The sequence below is a fragment of the Onthophagus taurus genome, chromosome 1 (genome assembly GCF_036711975.1).
Source record: "Onthophagus taurus isolate NC chromosome 1, IU_Otau_3.0, whole genome shotgun sequence".
NCBI classification, from domain to species: domain Eukaryota; kingdom Metazoa; phylum Arthropoda; class Insecta; order Coleoptera; family Scarabaeidae; genus Onthophagus; species Onthophagus taurus.
Genome location: NC_091966.1, coordinates 9,502,058 through 9,527,358, shown reverse-complemented (window position 1 = coordinate 9,527,358; position 25,301 = coordinate 9,502,058). Strand labels below are relative to the sequence as shown.

At 30.6% G+C, this 25,301-nt stretch overlaps 2 protein-coding genes across 4 annotated transcripts; both read right to left on the bottom strand.

The window, feature by feature from the left end:
- Window positions 1-1,458: 1,458 nt before the first annotated feature.
- LOC111417381 (facilitated trehalose transporter Tret1-like) lies at window positions 1,459-5,191 on the bottom strand. The gene is made up of 3 exons (XM_023049636.2): window positions 4,831-5,191; window positions 4,687-4,750; window positions 1,459-2,852 (listed from the first exon to the last, which is right to left on the bottom strand). Exons 1-3 carry the CDS (start codon window positions 4,909-4,911, stop codon window positions 1,555-1,557), a joined length of 1,443 nt encoding a protein of 480 aa, XP_022905404.2. The 5' UTR covers window positions 4,912-5,191; the 3' UTR covers window positions 1,459-1,554.
- Window positions 5,192-10,896: 5,705 nt separating this feature from the next.
- On the bottom strand, window positions 10,897-23,595 carry LOC111417413 (facilitated trehalose transporter Tret1-like). Of its 3 annotated transcripts, none has more exons than XM_023049681.2 (3): window positions 23,485-23,595; window positions 12,570-12,634; window positions 10,897-12,361 (listed from the first exon to the last, which is right to left on the bottom strand). In XM_023049681.2, the coding sequence occupies exons 1-3, from the start codon at window positions 23,496-23,498 to the stop codon at window positions 11,022-11,024; spliced, it is 1,419 nt and encodes a 472-aa protein (XP_022905449.1). In that variant the 5' UTR covers window positions 23,499-23,595; the 3' UTR covers window positions 10,897-11,021. The 3 variants fall into 3 exon arrangements, with proteins under 3 accessions (XP_022905449.1, XP_022905453.1, XP_022905450.1); XM_023049685.2 differs by lacking the exon at window positions 23,485-23,595 and adding an exon at window positions 18,741-18,912; XM_023049682.2 differs by lacking the exon at window positions 23,485-23,595 and adding an exon at window positions 12,780-13,077.
- Window positions 23,596-25,301: the final 1,706 nt, after the last annotated feature.

Genomic DNA, 25,301 nt, shown 5'->3' with positions numbered 1-25,301 from the left:
ATCTCATTGCACCCGTTATATTAAGACATGCAAGCCGCTTGGTTTGTGTTAGCTGTTGTACCGCAAGATAGTTTGCTGGTAAAAATGATGGAGGCCAACCTGGAAGTGACGGCTTCTTTTCTGAAGAATAGGTACTTTCAGGTGAAAATGGGAGATAAAGTGTTCAGGGTAACAATAATGAAAGAAGGCCTACCGCAAGTATCGCCGCTCTCCCCTCTACTATATAATGTATTTATACATGATAGCTGCGATGGCAAAAACCAAAACAGAAGTCTTTCAATTTGCAGACGATACGGGGTTAGAGGCTGAACTAAAAGGAATCTTCGCAGCCAGAAATAAAGCAGCACTTCATTCTCTGAACTGGAAACAAAGCAGGATTGCATTGAATACACATAAAACGAAAATACTAGGCTTTAACAAAAAAACTCCTTAGACGTCTTAAACAGGATAGAGATGAAGAAAGAAATCCTTGGCAGTAACGTTTAACGGCAAATTGAACGGAAAGCAATTAACCAAGAGGCTAAGTATTTCGAAAAGAGCGGCAAATAAGCTATACTTCGTGGTAAGAGGATAGTCGCCACTTCCAGCAACAACAAAGGTAAGGATAATAGAAGCAATAAGAACGCCACAGTAGACGTATGGATTACAAAGAAGATGATTGACAGACTACCTTGCAAATGATGGCCCTCAGTGCCCATCGAGATACACTGCAGATGAAGAACCAGTGTCATAGTCGAGAGCCTGATAAACAGATACAGAAGCTTAGAAGGAAGACATGTTAATAGCCTACAGAAAAATATAACAAGGCGTGAAATAGACTTGATTGTGCTTGATGTATTTTTGGGTTTGGTGCTACATACAAGGCGGTGTTGAAAGAAATTCCATTTTTTTTGCTGCCAATAAGGAAACTATTTTCCAGAAGGAATAGTTATGATAAAATATGATGTCTATGGCACTTTTCTATAAAGTAATTGATGTTGCTGCTGATAATGATTATGTAGTATTTATGAAGCAACATCACTATTATTATAATGCTGTAATTCACTACAGAAGGATGTTCTTGAAAGGCTTAGCAGAGGTATCAGTTGTGCCACACATGGAGAGGACAGCAGTTAAAGTTTCCAAGCGATCAAGCCATCACCGATACTTCAAAATCAAAACGTGTTATATGCGATCCTCGAACAAAAACCGAAAAAGTGCTGTAATATATTGTTAGTGTAAAAATAATGTTTGCGGCGAGCACAAAAATGATATATGCATAATTTTACTATATAACAGTAGATTTTGTTACTATCTATATTATTAGTGGCAAATTAAAGTACAAATATGTTAAATATACACTTGCATGTAAATTTAGAATAATAAAGTTAGTTTATCAACACGGTTTTTGTTGATTACAGGCCGTATAAATGTATGTCTTTCACGCTGTGCATCCTAGACTTAAATAAAATAAGAATCTTTAAAATATATTTTATTTAAACAATTTATAAAGTTATACAAATAACAAATACTTAGTTTAAACTATTATAAAATATAAAAGTTTTCAAATAAACTTTACAGTTCTCTTTGTATTTCTTCTGGTGTCTTTCCTTTAGTTTCAGGCAATTTAAAACATACAAAAGCTACCCCCGTAAAACACATAATGCCAAAGAAATAAAACAACACATCTTCTCCTACGACATCCTTGACGTCCAAGAAAAATTTGGTTATTAAAAAGGCTAAACCCCAATTTAAGCTGCCGGCGATTGAAGTTGCAACACCTTTTATATCAGCTTGGAATAATTCGGCGGGAATAATCCAAGGTATGGGTCCCATACCGAGAGAAAATGCGATTATGTAAACGCTTAGTGATGAAATTGGTAAAAATCCGATCGAATTAGAAATCTTAGGGTTGAAAGTTTTTAATGTGAAGAATACACCTAAAAGTAAGCAAGATGCTGCCATTGCGATTAAAGAATATATTAACATGGGTTTTCTGCCCTTTTTATCGATTAATAGTGATGAGGTAAATGTTGCTAAAACTTGAATTGTTGTTATGATAATTGCTGAAATTTGCGGGTCAATATTAACGTGAGCGGATTGGAAAATGTCGCTTGTATAAAAAATAACTGCGTTTATTCCAGAAAGTTGTTGGAAAACCATTAAGAGCATTGCAATTGAAAGAGCGGCAAATCTTCGCATTTCAAAAATATAAGTATATAAAGAAATTGTTGTAGTTGGAATGCTCAGTTCTATTTCTCTTAATTCTGCATGAGGATCATATTGATCACCTCTTAATTTCCGCATTGCATTAACAGCCATATCATATTGATTTGATTTAATATAATAAACTGGCGTTTCTGGTTGAAATAAGAAAACTAACAAGAAAATCGCTGGGATTATAGAACAACTCATCGTGTAATAATTTATTGATAGAATTTTACCAAAAACATTCGCATACAGAACACCCACAGTAACCATAATTTGAAAATAACTACCCAATTTACCTCTAATCGTTTTTTGGGCTATTTCATTTATATATAGTGGACAAGAAATACTGCTACCACCAGCAGCTATACCCGTCAAAAACCTTCCAAGAATCAACACTTCAATTGATTGAGACGCAAGAATTAGCGCCCAACCAACTCCAAAGGGAATACTTAGGAACAATAAAGTTGTTTTTCGTCCAATTTTATCACAGATTTTTCCTGCTATTAAACTTGATAGTAATGCACCTAAAACGGCAATTGAACCTATCCAACCCATTTCATGGGCATTTACTGGTATGTTATTAAAATGTCCATTTTCTAATTCTTTTGTTATTGGCGATGTCCATCCTAGGACTATTCCTGAGGCTAAAGCACTCGTTGTTGCTGGAAATAAAAAGAAACTATTAATAGTAAAGTTTAGAACAATCGAATTTTTATTAATTAAGTCTTTTTCCATAAATCCACAAGAATACAACCAAGAGGAGAGAGATCAATTATTGATTATGTATTATTAGAACATGAGAATAAGTCTTTAAAAATATCTTTAATATAATGTATGTATTTTCTGTGCACTCAAAGTTCACTTGCTTATAGTGAACGTCTACCTGATGTACGGTTATATCTTATTATATTTTAAAATTCATTTGTTGTTGGCTAGCTACCATACTAGTGCGTAAAATTTAGGGATATTCCCAAAACCTCTGATCTCTGTTTATTGGGGTTGTATCAGTTTGACTCTTGATATAATATAATACTGCTTGATTAAAGCTAAAAACAATGCAATGAAAGCTAAAGAGTTTGAAAAATTACTAAGTAGGTGATCAAAATTTTTAATGTACAGGGTGGTTCGATCTCTTTTTTTAAATAAATTCCAATGGCGAAAACCTCAAAGCGCTATCGTTTTTTGTTTTTCCCCTAGAGGCCAAAATTGAAAATATCGTAAAACCAGCAAGTGCAATTATCTTGGTTATTATTATAGGTGGAGTATTATAACTAAGACATTATATGGACACTTTTTTACAGAGAATTTGATAACGTAGTCAAAAAAGTTTCGGTTTTACATTTTGAGATATTATCACAATTTTCGTTTTTTTTAATGGAAACAACCACTGATTAATCGCTTATTAAATTCGTTATTTTTTATTTTTTTTTATTACAAAAATATAGGGTTTGACGCTAAAAAGAAAGCTAAAAATAAACTTTTTTTTAGTGTAGTCGAAGAAATTAAATTTACAGTTTCCTATAAATTACGGTACTATAGCTAAAAATTAAAAAAAACATATTTCTCCAATCCAAAACAATGCAACCATTAAATATTTCCGTATTAACAGTTGGTGTAATAAACATAATTATTTGTTTTTAAATACCAGAAAAATAATACCCGGTAATTTAAATACCGCCCCTTAATTTACAGGAAACTGTAAATTTCATTTCTTCAAGGACACTAGATTTCGGCGGTGTTAAGAAATTTTATAAAAAAAGTTTATTTTTAGATTTATTCTAAAACAATAAGAAATAGACATGTCGAACCCTATATTTTTGTAATCAGAAAAAAATAATGAATTTAATAAGTGAATAATCAGTGGTTGTTTCCATTTACAAAAACGAAAATTGTTATATCTCAAAATCTAAACCCGAAAACATCGAATTTGAACCATCCTGTACATACATACTACAGGCTGGTTTTCAATATTTATATCAATATTTTGAGATATTGTTGATGATTAATGTGTAAGTATTAATTTTGCATCTGACATTACTCACTTCTAGATTTAATGAAGAATCAACTAACATAGTTCAAATTTGTTATTACAAATCATAAAAGCTTACAAATAACAAATACGTATAAAAATCAAAATATTATTACACCATTTCTTATTATTCTTCTAAATTTTTGTCATGTTGATTTAACTTCTGGAAATATCTTTAATTAAAAATTACCTCAAAATATACATTTAAGTTTAAAAAAGTGCTAATTGTATTTCGTCACTTTACTCCTCAATATGATTTTTAATAAAAATTTTTAATGGGAATGTCAAGGCCATTAGAAATGTTAAAAATATTTCTATGTCATTGTATTAGAATTTGAAATGTAACTGGAAAATCTAAACCTAACCATAAAACCTGATTGAATTTATATTTACACAAGAATAATTATTATCAAAATCCTTATCAACATATTAGAACTTATTTCATTTTCTTTATAGAATAAACATACCAGATATTGTTGCTATATACTGACGTGTAGGTTTAATATTGATTTGCGGTATCTCCTCGATAGTCTAAAATAAAGAAAAACGATGGGGTATCAAAATTAGTTGAATATATATTTGGGAAAATATATTAAATAATATGAGCTTACCCCATATCCACTACTTCCATCATTACGTGTTGCATTTATAGGATCTGTTGGACTTACTAAATGTGCTCTATCAGTAATCATATTGATATGGTAATTGTTAATAGATATAGTTGTAAAATTTAAGTACAAGTCGTGTTATTGTACTAGGTGTCTGGTAGTATATCTGGCAATATCTGGTATGAGATTAGCTATAGAGATTAACTTCCTTGTTTATGTAGAACGCATGTGCGATAAAGACAACACAGGACCGTAACATCCAAAACCTTCTAATTCATTGTTTACTTTCTTTAATTAAACGATTCAAATTTATACTTTAAGTTAAAAATGAAATATTGAACGGTTTCTTTTAAAATGACCAAAGTTAGCTGTCATAAAAAATATTTTATGGTTATGTATGACACTATCAATCAATGGAAAAAATTTTTAAGTTGTCAGCACTGAGTTTTAGATGACAGTACATTATTTAAACTTGTTATGGTTTGTTAATAATTTTCGACACTGCAAAAATTAATAAGACAACATTAAAAATATAAATTATATATTTCTTTTATAAATTTTTAGTGGTTAGTGTTATCTCAGTGTCAGAATTTTATGGCTAGTGAATTAGTCTATTTTGAAAAACAGTTCAACCACTAGTAATGAAACTTTTACATTTCTATCATATACATAACGTGCTTATTTCGCCACAATGGTGAAATCTCTCATTCTTTCTGAACATAAATCATCTTAGAATAGGATTTTGGAATTTGAACAGACGACTTTTCCATGTCGCGATTTCGAAGTTGCACTTTTTCTCCTGCTGAGAATTGAGAAGTATTCATCTTATTTTCAAGCGTTATAGGTGATTTGAGAAAGCCGGATTGATTGAGAATGTAGCGTTGGAACTATTTATGTATTGTGCCTTTGTTATAAACATAGAACAAGGAAAACTTAACACGTTCGTCGCCCAGCGTGATTCGGGGCCTCAACGAAAGCATACCTGTCACCCAGGTATGGGTGGCGCGGCGACGATCGTGTTAATGAAAGAGAATATGTTATTGTTTGCTAGTTAGAATATGTAGAGTCAATAGTTCATTAGTTTCTGGTAAATTATGGTTTTTTGAAAGTTTGCGGTAATCTATATAAAAGCTTATTTCCATCTTTCCTTCCTTTTTGAGCTATATCTATATCATAATTATTAAATCCTCAAATACATAGCTATGTCAGAAACTGTTTATGGATTATACTTCTTTAGATCATTATAAATGCACTTTGTTCAAAACATTTTTGATCGCTTTCGTCGCTTTTTCGCTTTGTTCATACAAATGAAGTTTTATCATGTTACGATGATCAGTGATTGTTAATGTTGAAACTATGAAATAGAAGCGTTTAACTAGTTGATGACGAAAGCGATGACGATGTTGAGTGTCCTACGCAAAGTCGTAAAAAGCAGACACCACTAAATAACTTTTTTCGCCTCCCATACCTGAAAGTAAATCATATCAGCCCTAAAAAAATAACTGAAAGCTAGATTTCAGTTTTTCATCACAATCTAGTTAGTCTTCATTGACATTTGCGGACATTTTTGACGTTTCTCATAATTTTTCATTAAACGTCAGTTGAAATCAAAACTGCGACAAAATTATAAAATTAGTTTTATTTTATATTTTTGCAATTTTGTTTGGTTTAATGGAGGCGAAAAACAGTTGTGTGTCACACGTGCAGAAATGCATTAACAGCCCTTATCTATTAGTTAATCATCTAATAGCCTCGGCCTGCATAATGCTTATTTTCTGCCATGGAGACACAATATACTATTGTCCAATCCTACCTTCGAAATTGTGAGTTTCTAACTTAGATACGAGTGTTGAAAGTTGTTATTTGCATTCATTCTGCTGACTTTCATAGAAACGAGTGAGTGAAAATTTGTTCGCTCACTCCAATTTTTTTCAACCACTGTTAGCTAAATATAAAACCTTTAAAGGAACAACTCTTTGTTTAAATGTAACGGATGTTAACTAAAAAACGGTGGACAACACACGTGGAAAGTTAATTAAGTATTTCAGTGGTATAAATTGTTTATTTTAATGAACTTATTAATTTTATGCATAATAATAACAATTTGATACAAATGGTTGTTTACATATGTACATCAATTAAGAGCATGAAAATGTCAAAAGCTGCTGTCATCGCCGACATGTCGACGTGAGATTACTCAGGAATTATCGAATTTTAAAACGGGTTTTCTCTAAATAGTAGGATTGAACAAAACGCTATACAGCATACGTGGGAAACTAATATTTTCCACTAACTTGTATGTCTTTCCGACATACGCGTTAATGAAAAATCAGTTTCCTCACTTGTACTGTAATATACTATTTAAAAGAAATAAGCAATTGTTTTTTAATACTTTATTTTTTATTATTATACCTACTTGAATTTAAAATTTAATTTTTTTTTGTAGTTTGTTATGTGTGTTGCATACTTACATTCATTTTATTAAAATATTTTAGAAAATTATTTATTGTTCTTATGTCCCGATGTATTCCTCACTTCAATGTTTGTATTCCTCCAATTAAGCAGTATCGACTGTACATTTCTACTTTTGTTCATTATAAATAATAATTTTACTGCATTTTTCTGCACAACATTTTTTCCAACTGATTTTAGTTGTTATAGAAATATATTTTTAAATACGAACCAACCATTTGGATATTTTATAGATATTTTTAAGCTGTATTCCTAGAATATGGTAATAGCAAGGTTGCAATTAGTTATGTATTTTTTATTCATTAGGTTCGTTCCAACCGCACTTTTGACTGCCAATTGACAGTCACCAGCCTGCGTAGTTGAAAAGTGCTGTTCCATCCGACCCGTGGACGTGCCGCGGACTGGTCGGCGATAAGTTGTCATGAGTTCCAACGACCGTCGGACGCGTTCATGTACGCGTCCGCGACAAGTCAAATGCGTACCTGGTTTCGACGATGTACGGTTTGTCACGTTCTTTAGCGCTTGCGCATAACAGCGCATAACTCATTTCCAATTGTGCAGCCGGTCTGTTTGTATCTCTTATGGGTATCTTTACCATCAAGCGTGTCTGTCACGATGAGCTGAGTCTATATCTATGTGGCAAACTACTGGCACTATTTCTCTGAAAATTTGTATATAGCGTTTATCCGAGGTGCTCGTTTCAGCTAAAATATTTTCAGTTTTCTCCAACTTCCGGTTATACCGGAAATGGACCCAACTTCGTTATTTTAAATGGAATGCACCAATTTTTATAGAATTTTTGAGATCCACACTAAATTTTAATACAATTTGATACAAGTCATCACATGTCTAGAGTCACCATTTATGAATTATTTCAGTTTTTTCGAAAATTATGGCAGATGCAACCCTTCATAATGAAAGTAATTTTTCGAAATTACAGGAGTCCGGCCAAATATTCTCAGGGTTTGCACAGAGAGGACCCATAGGTTACATAACCCTTTAAAAGTTTTTTGAAAAATTATACAGAGTTGTCAGAAATTTGCCCCGAATTTCCCTATCTCGAAAAGTCGAAAATTTCATCTTTTTAAATGGCAACCCCATTTTGGGGTTGCTTTTCAAGTATTATGTAAGCTGTGGGTCGTCTCTGTGCAAACTTTGACAATATTTGGCCGGACTCGACCGTAATTTCGAAAAATTATATTTATTGTGAAGGGTTGCATCTGCCAAAATTTTCGAAAAGACTGAAATAATTGAAAAATGACATGAAAGACATATGATGACTTATATCAAATTGTATTAAAATTTGGCGGGGATCTCGAAAATTCAATAAAAGTTGTTAAAATAACGAAGTTAGGGTCCATTTCCGGTATAACCAGAAGTTGGAGAAATCTGAAAATATTTGAGCTGAAACGAGAACTTCGGGTAAACCCATATGCAAATTTTCACAAAAATAGTGCAGGTAGTTTGCCATATACATATAGACTCAGCTCGTCGTGACAGACCCTGTACAGGGTGTCCAAATTTCGATGGGTTTGTAGGGTATCTCAGTTATTATGAAAGATAGAAAGTTGCGGCTTTCGCGAACCTGAGCTACTTTTTTGTGAAACTTACAATGGCGCAAACCAAATTTTCATAGCCCTCTTCGTTTTTGATATACAGGGAGTGTTTCCAAATTTACGATTTTCAGACACCTCCTGTATTTCGGCTATCCGGAAACGTAAAAACGGGTTCTAATAGATTTTTTCACGTAGAATCCAATGGTGCACGTAGAATTTTTCTAGTCGTCACGGTTTTTGAGTTATTAAGAGTTAAGTATTTTAGAAGTTGAGTATACAGTATTTGAGTTGTCTCAAAAAGTCAAAAACCGTGATGACTAGAAAAATTCTACGTGTACCATTGGATTCCACGTGAAAAATCTAGTAGAACCCGTTTTTACTTTTCTACTAAGTTTCCGGATAGCCGAGATACAGGAGGTGTCTGAAAATCGTAAATATCAAACACTCATCAAAAACGAAGAGGGCTATGAAAATTTGGTTTGCGCCATTGTAAGTTACACAAAACTAGTAGTTCAGGTTCGCGAAAGCCGCAACTTTCTATCTTTCATAATAACTGAGATACCCTGCAAACCCATCGAAATTTGGACACCTGTACATTTGGATTTGGATTATTCTCTACTCTTTTACATGTTTCTGGTGTTTTGTTTAACAAATTTTTAAGAACTTTTATTTTATATGTATGTTTTATGATAAGTTTCATAGACAACTTAATCAAAAAAGTGAAAAGACATGCATATTTTTATTTCATTTTTCTAGTAAGAGTTATTATGGGGTTATTACGCTTTTCTTACATTTGTAATTAATGCTACTTTAGTTCATTATTGTTAAAAAAATGATTAAATGGATTTCGTTTGAAATGGTAAATTGTGGTTGCAGCGCTAACTATCGGCAGGGTTGGATATAAAACGTACATAGAAATTGAAAACCGTTCCAACAGCGTTGACGAAATGTACGCGTACACGAACGTGTCCACGGACGAACATGCGCAGAAAAAAGTCCTGTACTAGTCGTGTACGCGTACACGACGAGTCAAATTTGTGCGGTTGGAACGAACCTATTATCAACAATTTTTATTCACTTTATTTTTTTGATTGATGTTAACTCTTGAGTATTGACAAGTTTTTGTAATGAAAACAATCCATTTTAAGTTTTATGGAAATTTCACTTTATTATGCTGTCTTGGTTCATTATAAACCATTTTTGTGTTTAACATTTTTCTCGATTGGTTTCAGTTTTTGACTGAAATGATACATTTTTTAATATAAATTATCCATGTTGATAGTTTTAGAGGTTTTCACTTTACTCTTAGAAAATGATGATAGCTAAGCTTGTATTTGGTTATGAATTTTCTTTTTTTGGTTCCATATGACCAGTTTTAGCCTTTCTTGATTAGTTTCAGCTTTTGAATTATGATAGATTTTTTTAATGTAATCCATCCATTTCAACATTGATGGAGATATCGCTTTATTCCCAAAAAGCTGGTAATGACTAACTAAGATAGTGATAGCTAAGCTTTCATTGGTACAAGAGATTAGATTTAGATTTTGCTTTTTTGGGTCAATATCAACAACTTTTGTGCGCAACATTTTTCTTGGTCAGTTTAATTTTTTGAATTAGGATACATTTTTTAATAACATCCATCCATTTCAACGTCTTTGGATGGTTGGATTAAGTTGGAATTATATCATTTATCGAATTTCCTACAATGGAACACTTTCAAAATATAACAATTAACAAACATTGCCATCTATCAAACAATAATTTCACTAAATTGATTTAAATGTAGAGATGATGGTATGTTCTCTGTGAAGTATTATTTTATGATTGAATTAAACATAGATTATTTTCAAAATAGAAGGCACAATAATTTTTGTATTAATTTCTTAAACTGCACTTGAAATATTTTATGTTGTACATAATTGGACGATAAGATATATGTTATCTGGATTGATGAAATTATTAATAACAAACACTTGATCATTTTGTGCTTATTTTTGTCAATTACTGTTTTTCTAATATTTTAAAATAAAACGCAAAAAAATATTATTTACAATAAATAAATTCATATATTTACGAAATGTTCGTATGAATAACAATAAAAGAACTATAATACAGTATTTACAAACACAAATACATATTAAAGATTAAATTTTATGTTTGAAGTTTCTATCTCTGTCCCCCTAACATTTCTTGAATTTCATCGAAAGATTTTCCTTTTGTTTCTGGCACAACGAAGAAAATGAAGACGACTCCAATGAATGATAGCCCAGAGAAAATATAAAAAGTTATGTCTGTTCCAATACCGTTTTGAATATCATTGTAAAATCTGGTTACAATGAATGCTAAAAGCCAATTAAAAGTTCCGGCAGCCGAACTTGCGATTGCTTTGATTTCAATTGGAAATAATTCGGATGATATTAACCAGGGAATGGGTCCAAAACCCAACGAAAAAACGGTTATAAAAATTGATAGAGCTAAAACTGGCAAGAAACTTATATCAGTAATTATATCTCTATCCATATCGGATTTTTCTAAACTGAAGTATATGGCTAAAAGCAGAGTAGAAAGTCCCATAAAAAGTCCAGAAATCAACAATAAAAGTTTTCTTCCTACTTTATCGATGAATAATGTAGAAATAAAAGTGGCTACAACTTGAATGCCACCAATGATTAATGTAGCGTGTTGCGGAAGTAAGTCGATTTTGGCATCTCCAAAGATTTTTCCGGTATAAAAGATCACAGCATTAATACCTCCCATTTGTTGGAAAAACATCAAAGAGAAGCAAATTAACGAAGCTTTTTTAGCAGCGGGCGTTTTCATTGATTCGAAAAACGGCTTATTCATTCTTTCTTCTTCCTCTATAGCATTTTTAATTTGTTCTAATTCCGGTTTTGGATTATACGCGTTTCCTCTAAGACGTCTCAATGATTTCTCTGCTTCATCTATTTTTCCTTTTTTATATAAATGAACGGGAGTTTCCGGTTGGAAGAAGAAAACTACTCCGAAAATCAATGGAAATATCGCGCAGAGTATTGTATGAATTAAGGTACTACTAATATCATTAGATTTAATTAACGGAAAAGTGTAAGCTAGGAGAATACCAACTGTTAAAAGTAATTGGAAAAAACTTCCTAAACGTCCTCGAATAGAATTTTCTGATATTTCACTTGTGTATAATGGTGCAGCTATACAAAAAGCACCTCCGGCTAAACCGGTGAAAAATCTTCCCGCGTAGATCATATCAACATTTTCCGCACATATAATTAATAACCAACCCAAAGTAAAAGGTACCACAAGAACTAACATTGTCCATTTTCTTCCAATAATATTGCAAAAAAATCCAGTTGAAAAACACATTAACATTGCTCCTAATGTTGCTATTGAGCCGATCCATCCAAATTCTCCCTCATCAACAGAAATACCATTTAAATTTCCATCTCTTAATAATTCATTGATGTTTGCTGTCCAACCAAGAACAGTACCAGCTGCTATTGATCCCAAACATGCTGTAAAAGAATGATAAAATAAGTTTCTTTTTGTTTAAAAAACTAATCTCTTTTAAGTAACATTAATTTAAATGTAAAAAATTACTTAATTATGAAACATCACTTAAGAGTTGCTTAAAGGTCAAGTTTATTATCAACTAAAAAGAGAATGATCGTTAACTTAGTTGTTTTTTACATTTAAGTAAATTTTTTAAGTGTGATTTTGTACCTGAGAGAGCTGCTACGTACTGGGGAAGTTGTTTTGAATTCCCTAATGAAGAAGTATCCATCATGCTAGAAAAGAAGAAAAAAAAATTAAATAAACTTATCTTAAAAAATTTAATGTGTGATTGATGTATGAAAAGATGTTCTTTATTTCAAAAATAAACGAATTTTTATTACTAAATTAATTAAATGTGGTAAAATAAAAATTAGCTACCTCTTTGTTTTCACGTTGAAACTCTTTCAAGAGTCACACCCGAATGAAGTTGATTTTGTTGATTCAAATTTCATATCTATCACTTGAAATTTGATAACGACGGGATAATAAATAGCGATAAACTTTAATCCAAGATTTTTTATACAATCTTTAAACTATGCAGAAAAAGTGTCTATTTTAAAATTATTTTGGGGATTTCTATAAATTGTTTTTCATAATTTCGTAGTACACTTAATCATATCTTTTTTGCAACTTCTAATAGAAAGATAAGAAACGATACAGAATGTTCAAATCACAAACTTTCCGTACTATTTTATTAAATTTTGTTATGTTATAATTTTTATTTGATTATTGTACTAAACCGATTAATTGGTCATGAATCAATTGAAAACTTATCTAGAAAACTATTTCATTGTTTTAATTTTATATATACTATAAATTTTGTTATTACACGGTATAATACTTCAATCTTATCTAGTGTTGTGTAAAATATAAACTTTTAAAGGTGCAAAGGTTTTTAAAATTCCCATTTATAAAATCTTATATGTAATAATATTATAAGTTTATTAATATATTAAGAATTTTATTGGGAATAATTTATTACACCACTAGAATGCCTCATCTTTTCTTCAATTTCAATCGGGTTTTGTCCAATATCATGATATCAACAGCGGAAAAAAGTAGAAAACGTGCTGTGTACTGAATACACCTCATAAATATCAAACTTCAACCTCGAGTGCAGCCGCTATGGAACCCAATTAAAAAATAGTTTTATCAATTTGAAAAGAACACACTTTGAGCTTGCTAAATCCAGGTTTTATCCGTTCAATATCTATCGGCCCTAAACCCTAAACGTAGAATCGATAGATTGACCTTTCTGAATACAACGTTTTTATTTGGTGAGAACAAAAAACTAAAACAGTAGGAAATCTATAGGAAATTTTCTGTTCTACGTAGTGGTATATTACTGTAGTAGATCGCATGGTTGCACAAGCATGATGTTAATGTTTGTTGTAATCATTTACATACGGTAATTATATGCGGTTTTTGCAGTTTTTGGAGGAAAAATTGCTTGTGCAATCATATCACAGACAAAACTGATATATCACTGCATAGAGCGGAAAATTTTCTATAGATTCTATATAGCTACGGAGTTTTGTCCGTATCATATAAAAAAGTTTTGACGCCGTAAACATTTGCATAAGGCAATTATACGCGGTTTTTGCAGTTTTTGGGAGGAAATGTTTGTGCAACCATGCGATCTACTAGAGTTATATACCATTGTATAGAGCGGAACATTTTCTACAGATTCTATATGGGCATGGAGTGTTGTTCGTATGATATAAGAAAATATGACGCCGAAAATATTTACATACGGTAATTATATGCGATTTTCGCAGTTTTGGAGAAGAAATTACTTGTGCAATCATGCCATAGACAAAACTGATATATCACTGCATAGAGCAAAAACTTTCCTATAGATTCTATATGGCCACGGAGTTTTATCCGTATCATCTAAGAAAGTTTTGAAGCCGTAAACATTTACATAAGTCAATTATACGCGGTTTTTGCAGTTTTTTTGAGGAAATGTTTGTGCAACAATGCGATCTAATAGAATTATCTACCATTGTATAGAGCGGAAAATTTCCTACAAATTCTATGTGGACATTGAGTTTTGTTCGTATCATATAAGAAAATTATGACGCCGAAAATATTTACATACGGTAATTATATGCGGTTTTCGCAGTTTTTGGAGGAGAAATTGCTTGTGCAATCATATCACAGACAAAACTGATATATCACTGCATTGAGCGGAAAATTTTCTATAGATTATATATGGCTACGGAGTTTTGCCCGTATCATATAAGAAAGTTTTTAAGCCGTAAACATTTACATAAGGCAATTATACGCAGTTTTTGCGGTTTTTGTGGGAAAATGTTTATATAAACATATGATATAGTAAAGTTATATACCTTTGTATAGAGTGGAAAATTTCCTACAAATTTTATATGATCACGGAGTTTTGTCCGTATCATTACATTACATTACATAGAATACATATCGGGTAGGCGGACCAATCAACCTTGCACCGCGACCCTAAGGATCTATTGTACAGTTCTGTTCAGATATAATGCGAAAAGAGCCGCTCGTAGAGGCATAAAATTGTACTAGAAACGACCTACGTTCACGAGGCATTCAATCCAGGTTTTACCTGCTCTGTAGTGTTGTAAAAGTTCCGAACAGGTAAGCGGGGTGATGTGATTTATGACCAAGATGACTGTGAATCACAAAGAAAAATTAAGAAAATAAATAAGTATAAGCAATCCATTTACTTTACACAATTCCTGTAGTAAATGAAAATAATTACTAATAATTACTGTATTACTTTGGTAATACGGTGGAACGATAAGTCGAACCTCAAAAGAAATGAAAATTATATATTGATAGTAAGTTATATATAAACTATATATTGAAATATACCGCAAACCATTTTAATATAATAAAATCAAAAATCAATATAATAATAGTATATTATTCAACAAGCGTATGATGGTGGCTGTTACCCACGAAGAAGAAGTTGCAAGCAAAGCGAGCGAGTGTTGTAATCTGAGTGGGTAACATCCATTATACGCAAGTTGAATACTATACTTTCAGACATTTCAGACATAACCTCAATATAAGAAAGCTGTCATTTCTGTTAATATTTTATTTTTTGATTAGTAGGCCGTGTCAGAACTGTGGAATAATGGCTTCATTATTCAACACTTTGTCAATCATGGGTAATGCGTGTCATTACCCGTCAAAAATCAATTGTATAACGAATAGATAACTCAATAGTTGTAAATAAAATATAATACTCCTATATAAGAAAAAATATAATATATTATTATACATATAAAATATAATAAATATTATAATAATCTAATTGGGGAGAATTTTATAAGGTCCATGATACCATCAAATATTATCAGTATTTTGTATAATACCTATTATTCTCCATGCAACATTGCAATCTGGTGTATATCAAATTTACTAATCTTTCGCATACATCCTTGCCGTGAAACAAATCCCACACAACTATAATGTTGCGGCGCAGATTATCCACGTTGCGAATTGGAAAGTTGGCATATTTATTGAACTGTTTTCCCACCAAAGCCCATAGATTTTCTATTGGGTTAAGATCAGGTGACCGCGCTTGTCAGAGTATTCGCCTAACCTCATTATGATCGTTGAACAATTCTTGACGAATGCACGGGTGAGTTGTCTTGGACAATCATGATGATCCCTTCTGGATATAAGGTTCTTACTGATGGTATCAAAACATCCTCCAGCACTCGATTGTATTCAATCGAATTAAATCCTTAATAATTGTGGACGTTGTAAAAGGATTGGCGGTGACGTATTCAATAATTCCCGTTCGTTGAGCATTAATAAGAATACGCCTTCGGCCTGATCTAGATGTTGTAAGGCCAACTTTGAAGCCAAATTTGAAGGAGAGTTTCATAAAGCTTTAGTTATAAGTTTTATATTATATTAATTATATTACTGAGATTTTTATCTGACGTTGTATTTATAGAAATACTCTAAAATCATTTATTAGAGCAACATATAAAAAATCGTGTATTTGTTGTTCTTGAAAATATCAAAAAAGATTTCAAATAAAATAAAATTAACACATTTAAAAAAGGGTGATCCATTCTTCGGCCCACTTCAAACTGGGACGGTTTTACCTGGGTTAAGGAAGAGGGTAACTTTCTTTAGTCTCAGAAATCGAATTGAATAGAAACAAAAGATGTCTCCGTCTTCTTCCAGTACCAGCGTCGTGTCGGAGCTAACAGCGGACGATTCGCATTAAATCTGAACAGAGCTGTACCCCGATAGATATCGTTATCAAATTTCACCGTATCATAGAAGAAAGATATTATCCCACAAGTAAGGTAATATGGGGTGTTCTTGTGCCACCGACGATATAAGAGTTTTGAAAACCGGATTGCTCGTTTTCGAAGTTATTAGACACAACATATGCAACTGTGTGAACAAGCAGTGAACTGCTTGTTCACTGCTTTCTTAACAACATTTGATAACGTTGGCAAAATGTTAATTAGGCGAATATTCTTTATATTCTCTGTAATAATTTAATATCGACAAAGATACAACATAGGCAATGTTCCCTATCTGATTCATTTTCGTTTCAGTCATTGAATCAAAAAATAATATCTTTTAGAATGCTTTTCCAATTGGTGTATTTTTTCTTTATGAGACATTATTTGATGGGAGATAAGATTCAGCACTTAAATTCACACAAAAGGATCCAAAACTGATGACTGATGATAGTAACATGTAAGTTGTGTTTTGATTATGTTGTGAAGTTTGTCAAACTACTAAATCTGACTTAACAGATTAAAGGAATCCTATTCTTCTATTATGTCCTTTTAGCTTATGACTCATAATGATATTTTACTTCCAATTATATTTTTCTACTCTTATAATACACCATGAGGTCACATAAAGATTCAAAGCTAACATGTGTAATATCTACTCTATAATAACTACAGAGAAGTCCCCTGTATGCTCCCCTGTAAGTTAGCAATCTGTTGTTATCTGTGTTTATCGCTTTGGTTCTTAGTTGGGAAGGATCTGTTGGTTTATTTCTGGTGGTACTTTCGAGGTGCAGTCTTTTTCACACTCACAATCGTTGCAGAGTTGATGTTGCAGTTCCTCAGCAAGATTTAATCGAGGGTGTCCGGATCTGAGGAAAGAGGTCCATAGGAAGGAGACGAAACTTATGGTTGAAGAACTTTAGGAAATGTTTGTACCATCAACAAATTTTGAATTTTTTTTACATTTCTTAGTAAATAGATAGTAAATAAAATTAAATTTCATTTTTAGAAATTAAAATCAATAATGAATTACTAAAAACAATAAATGAAAAACAAAATGACTTTGTATAACTGAAACATTCATGATATTCATTTTTCGAAATTTTTTATTTCTTGGAATTTTTTTACAGTTTATCCCAAAATACTTTTTAAGTTATTCCAAAAGAGTCGATGTTCTACCAAACAATGCAAGACGAAGCACATGACGTGAATATTAAATTAAATACGCCCATCATTATTTATGAACCTGTTTCACAAAAATAAGATCCAGGTAAACCCCAATGGTAAGATTCTTTCATGGAAAAGTAATGACGACTTTAACACGAAATTCCCACCACTATTGACGTGTTTGCAAATTAGAAAGAATTACTTTTACTCTCACAATCAGTCTACTCACGTAACATGAATTTTTTAATTCTATTTATGCGTTTAAGTTTCTTTATTTATCTTTCTCGTTAATATATACTTCAATGTGTTTCAGGGTTATAAATTGTCAAGTTCATTTGTTATTTCTTTATACTATTACTTTAATTGATCAATAGATTAATGATAAATTTCACAACCGATTAACTACGTTATTATACGTTATTACTTTATTTAAACTGATAAATGTTACAAAGAATAAAAAATATTACGCCGCCCTTTATTATTTCTTATCTTTATTTTGTTGGAGGCTTGGTCCTTGTTATCATTCTAAAATTTTTGTAAATCCACTTAGGGTGAAAGATAAGGTATCGAAAAAAAAATCCTCCGGATGTTATCGCAAAAATCGCGTTGATACAGATATTATCGGTTTTAAAATACAATACATTGAATAGTCTATTTTAATTTCATCGAATTTATGATAAAGATAGGGAACAAATATTTTAGATAATTACAAAAAAAAAGTTACGAAACAACAGGAAACTGATGCCTTAGGTGAAGTTGATAAAATAATCCCTTTACGATAAGATTTTTTAATACCCAAACGAATTATACGCTAATTATCTATTATTAACTCAAAACGTAAAAGCAGTTAAAACAAGAAAACATCTATCTTTTTTATGTAACAGACCTTAAAAAAATTGGTTGTTAAACTTACATTATTTATGTTGTAATTTTAAGATTACGTGATTAAAATCATGTACCCCATGGGTGATTTCCCATTTGCGGTTAAAATTTATTTATTAACTTAAATTATCGTCGTTTACTTATGCAACTCACACTCACTATTAAACAGTCTACGTTGAAGTAGATCCATATTTATACAACCAGGAACGTTGACAACAATCACAATGATATATGTAGAAGCATTTAAATAGGTAGAAAATGTTCTGGGCAGTACACTTAAACTAAATATGACATTGTTTTTCGGTCCAGAACGTTTCTGTCAAGGCCGATCTTTTCATGTGTAAAGTTTACGTTTTTATACATTATTTTAAACTCTTCTATTTAAGCAATTCCGTTACATTTATAATTATTATTTATCATTTTTTATAACATTTTATTTCGCCTTGTTCGTCGAGGCGCTGTGCGCAGAGTTTATGTTGAAATGTTCTTTAAGGTCACATTCCAAAAATATTATGAGTTTTAATTTTCTAAAACGTAGCATGAATTTTAAGTTAAAAGAAAAATAACATAAAACGGAAAAAACAATTATTTAATTTTCAATTAATAATAATTAATAGGAATACTTAGAACGTCGTAGATTTCGGGTTCCACAAAACCAGTTCGAATGAAGTTATGCTAATTGTTAAATCCAACTTCATAAATATTTGACGAGCGATAATTTTACGTTTGAATCATTATTTGTTTGTATATTTAAAGGGATTAACGTCAGAAAATTTAAAAATTTATTAATTACGGTGATTAAAAAATCATATATATAAAGTAGATTAAGCGATTATTAATTATTATTGGATAAGATAACCGAAGCGGAGGATAAATTAATGAATTTACGAAAATCTAATTAACACATTAACGAGGATGTTTTCAAAGTAATGTGTTAAAAAGTAAAAAATAGAAACTCCAACAAAAAAATTTAAGTATTAACACAAAGTTTACCCACAAATTATCAACATTTTTCAAATTTCAATCTTTAAGCGTGTTTGTTTCTAATTAACTTTAAAATTATTAAATTACTAATAACCATGCACTTAAAGGTTATTTTTCCAAATTTTGAATTGACAAAAATCATACCGAATTGATGTGTTGTGGCTTTAGTTTAATCTGGGGCTTTCTATACTTTTCTATGATATATTTGGAAGTACTCATAGAAAATGTTCAACGAGATTCCTAAAGATAGCAGTTTAGTTCCAGAAACTAGTTATATAAACTATACAAAATATAAACTGAACAAAAAAATGTCGATTTTGTGTGGCTGAAGTTATTCTCCATCAAATTTCAAATGACATAAACAACAACTTCCGCCTTCATTCTATAGAAATGATTACTTCTATCACTACAAGAATAATAGATTTTGTCAAAGAATTTTTAGCTAAGCTAATTTTACAACTGAAATCTTATTTATAACCACTACCAATTAAGTAGTACCTTTCTGGAAAGCGGTTGTAATTCAGTTCCAGCTAAAAAATCTATCTTTAAATAGCCTAATTTTGCCCTAATACTGACAACCCAATAATGAATTGATTAAAGAAGAGCTAAATCGTATGATAAGCTATGTAGGATTATCTCTTATGTAATTTTGGGTCAAATTCTTACACTTATTAACAAAAACTTAAACTTTCCATTCATTAACAGTAATTAGGTATCACACAAACAAATTACTTTTAAACCTTCTACTCATAAACCCATAAACTGGTTTGTAGATTGGAAAAATTTCGAATAGTGGTGGAACGCATATTCGCACCATTCACAGGAATTAGTATCTCCTTTAGGTGTTGGACACTGCAGATGATAGTCAAGTTCAACCCCAATAGGACTTTTTTCATTGAATACATCTTTATTTATATCAGGTTTGTCACTAGCAACCTCATTATAACAATCCCAATATGATATATAAAATCTCTTCTTGCAGTTTCGTCTAGTTTTCTTCTCTTCGCTTGTAATTCATCATCACATACATTACTAACAGAATTGTCGCTGTTATCACTTTCGATTGTTAATTAAAGTATCCTCTTTTTAATGCAAAATGCTGTTTTGAAAAATCACTTTTAGTTCTTAAGAAATAAATTTTTGAAATAATCGACAAATTTTTCGAATTTTGCAATTTTCGCCGATTAAGTTTTAAAAATTCGTATAAAATGCAGTTCTTGGAATATAAGTATAAAAATTTCCCAAAGTGTTAATAAAAGCGCCCTCTTTCCAATGAACCAACCCGTTTTGAAAAATAACTTTTAGTTTTTGGGAAAACAATATTTGAAGGTTATATAAAATTTTCGATGTTGCAATTTTCATCGATTAATTTCTTGAAGAATCCTTGTGGAAATATGACCAGCTATTAATAAAAGTATCCTCTCTTTAATGCAAAATGCCCTTTTGAAAAATCACTGTTAGTTCTTGAGAAATAAATTTTTGAAATAATCGACAATTTTTTCGAATTTTGCAATTTTCGCCGATTAAGTTTTAAAAATTCGTATAAAATCTATTTCTTGGAATATGAGTATGAAAATTTCCTAAAGTGTTAATAAAAGTGTCCTCTTTCCGATGAATCAACCCGTTTTGAAAAATAACTTTTAGTTTTTAAGAAAACAATATTTGAAGTATTGATAAAATTTTTGATGTTGCAATTTTCATCGATTACTTTCAAAATTCGCTATAAAATTAATTTCTTGAAGAATCCTTGTGGAAACATCACCAATTATCAATAAAAGTATCCTCTTTTTAATGCAAAAAGCCGTTTTGAAAAATCACTTTTAGTTCTTGAGAAATAAATTTTTTAAATGATCGACAATTTTTTCGAATTTTGCAATTTTTACTGATTAAGTTTTAAAAATTCGTATAAAATCCAGTTCTTGGAATATGAGTATGAAAAAGTGTTAATAAAAGTCCTCTTTCCAATGAACCAACCCGTTTTGAAAAATAACTTTTAGTTTTAAATTGAAATATCGCCAATTATTAATTAAAGTATACTCTTTTTAGAGTTGCTTCGTTAGTTAAATCAGCATCAAGAAAGTTTATTTTGTATCCTGGATCCAAAGAAGTTGACATATTATCTTATCAGCTTTCTTATTAATTTCATTTTTATTCAAATATCGCAATAATGTGGCAATGTAGGGTATCACTTCAGAAATGCACCAGAAATTTTTTCCTTCCGCTATTCCATTTAACTTAATTTCCCTACTTTTTCTTTCGATTCTTCTTCACTTTCAGTTTGATATTCTTCTATTTTGCTTGCTTTTTCAGTACTATCTAATTGTTGAAAAAACTCTCTCATGTTTCTGGCGGGTTGTTTTTTCTTTGTACATATTCGTTTTAAGGGATTTTCTTGTTTCTTGATTTTCCACATTCTCTTCTATTCTCCATATAGGTCGTGATCCATATCACTGGTAAAGTAAAGTAAATTTGAAGGTAGAGTAAATTTGCTCCAGTGATTTCTATTAATTGGCTTGATTCATGAACTTACTCTATTTCTAGTTTCCACACATATATAACATTGCTCTTCTGTTGGTGAGCTTTTGTAGATAGCTTTTCCGTTTTATGACTGTGAGTTCTTACTTTTCCATAAAATCACGGTTTCTTATGGTTTGTGGTATTTATATTAATTGTATATACAGTTTGTTGTAGTATACAAGATTAAATTTGTGTGCCAACAGCTTTCTATTTTACATTTCTCTGTTATGTTAATATTTACCAATTTATGTGCTAATCTGCTCATTAGAGTTTTTCTATCAAACAAATTACAATTACATACAAACATTACAAGTAGAGCCATAATCATCATTAGAACCATACTACCACCCATCATCTCCTATGGCTACGAAACATGGATTTTAACTCAAAAACTAACAAACGATATTTATCATCAATATACATTAAAAGATGTATTAAAGATAAATCTCTGTTCAGGAAAATTTTATGCCCAATTCAAAACAATGAATGGATAGGCACCAGAGCTGTTCAATTAACATCAGTATCCAGAGAATAAAATGGGCGGATCATGTTTCGAGGATGAAAGAAGAAAGACACCCTGAAATGCTAATAAACAGAAAAATGGAAAGAGACGATTGATAGCGATGCAAAAGAAATGCTATTGTGCGGGAATTGGAAGAAAGAAACAAGTTAGAGAAGTATGGAAGTAAAAGAAATGATGCCAAGAAATGGTTTGAACGACATTTTATAGAAAACTTTTGACGAGATTCTTGTAGGTGGTAATGTAGTTCCTGAAACTAATTATATCTATTCTTTATAATTTTTTTTTCTGCTTTCTATTTTTTATAAATATGTTAAATACGAAAAAGTAACCGTAGAGAAATATGAAAGGACGAATGATAAGAAGGCAAAACAAGAATAAGAGACAAATGTTTAACTTTCTTTTTCCATCTTTCTGGATTTTTTGACTTCTAATAATAAGCAAGCAAAACAGGATCGTATTAATTTTATCGTTTATTGAGAGATTATTGTAAATTTTTTGAGACACTTGTTGAAATGTTAGGAATCAGTAAGTACTTTAATAATCCATAAAGATGCGAAAAGAAAATCAAATAAATCAGCAAATAATTTTAATTTCTTGTTTACTTTAGAAGCTAGTTTGTCCGAAATTTTTAATTAAACAAAAAAGTTAAAAGAAAATAACCAAAATAATAAATTTATAATATTATTTATTTATTAATCTTATTATATTGAATAAATAAATTATGATATAATTACTAAAAATAGTTACTTACAATTTTCGAACCATATTTATAACTTTTTGTCACTTTAATAATTCACTTTTTCACGTTTCTTTCCTCTTCCTCGTATTCTTATTGTATTGGTACAATGGTCTGGTAAAAATAACCCCACCAATATGCACGGTACACATTTTATAAACGTTTTGTCGCCGTTGAATAACAGTAGAGATCTGTTGATATGGCTATAATATACTTATGTTATTTATTATACTTATGGATTTTCAAACCGTTTTGATACACAAACAATTTTGAATAAATAAACTTATGAAATCTCACGATAATCGTAAACAAGAAAATCATTTCCAGTAATCGAAATGAATTCTCGTCTCGTTTCAAAGAAATAATTTTTTTATGTTCAATTCTGTGATTTATGTGGTTTTTACGGTTTTGTTTATTGCAAACTTAAAAGTTTGTTTTAAAATTCCACGACGAGAATAATTGAAGTAAAAGGAATTTAAGTTTTTGTACGCTGTATAATTTCAGCTATAAGATAAGTTAGGTTATCTTATCGTTCTTTATGGTAGTTGACCAAAAATTTTTGAATTCAATTTCCATCTTTTGTAATAATTAAAGTCTGGATATCATAAAAGGAAATACAACAAAGTTTTACGTAAAATGTCCTCAAGGTGAGAAAGTTAATATAAACAAGTTTGCAAAACATCGTAAGTAAAGTGATTGATTTACAGTTAAATTTTATTAAGATTGTATAATTCATAGATTAGATACCAAGTAAAATGTAACAATTTTGAAAGCTTTAATTAATTGTCATAAATCTGTGGATGTCCTAGAAAATTGGTGTAAATCTGCCAAAATTTTTCTATATACTTTTGGAAATATATCTAAATTTTAGAAACCTTTTTATCCTTTCAAATCTTCGAACATAGCTAAATATTTATCAAATCTTGCTTGGAAATCTATTCGAAACCCTCTAGGAATTCTTAGATATATTTTCAAAATTGTTGAAAATTCAGATGTATTTCAACTTCACTACTAGAAATCTTGGATACTGGAATCTATTCAGCAATTTTAAGTTTATTAAGAATAATTAAGTACCTATAATAAATCATAAAAATACTTAGACATTCTGTATTCTAGGAAATGTTTTTCTAGAATATTCTTTGGAAACATTTATAAATCCTTGAAAATGCTCGGCTAATACATGGAAATTACTGAAAATGTATTACAAATTATTGGGAATATTTGGCAATCTTTGAAAACCGTCAATTTTTTAAAAATATAAATATTACTTAAGTTTGTGCTATAATTTGATGAGCACTAAAATATTGAAATTAACTGATGGTAATTTTGATTCTCCATAAAGAATGTTTGTTGAAATAAGTAACGCGTGTTATCATGTTAGGAGTGGGTGGGAAAGCTAAATCAGCTATGTGCTTTCATAGACTGAGGGATGAGAAGAATTTGCAATTGTAAGAGTCTATCTTGATGAATGATTTGTACAGAAAAATCATTGGATGATTGCTCCTGTGAATGATGAATGAGACGATATTAATAGTAGTGACACCGAAATAAAACATTGTTTTGTTATTCGAGTCGAACTTTATTAACTAGAATTTCTCTGTAACTCGAACTGAACTACTATGGAATTTCTTCAACTTTTACTTCTATAAGTCGAATTTACCAAAGAATAAAATATTCGAATCTGTTTTGTAAGTAATTTTAACTATAGAATCAAACCACATAGACTCAGGCTCAGAAACTACAGACTCTTGAACCAAAACAAACCTAATGTTCTTATTATTTCAGAATCAGATGAGGGTTATGATAATCTTGAAAATGAAATACTTATCGCT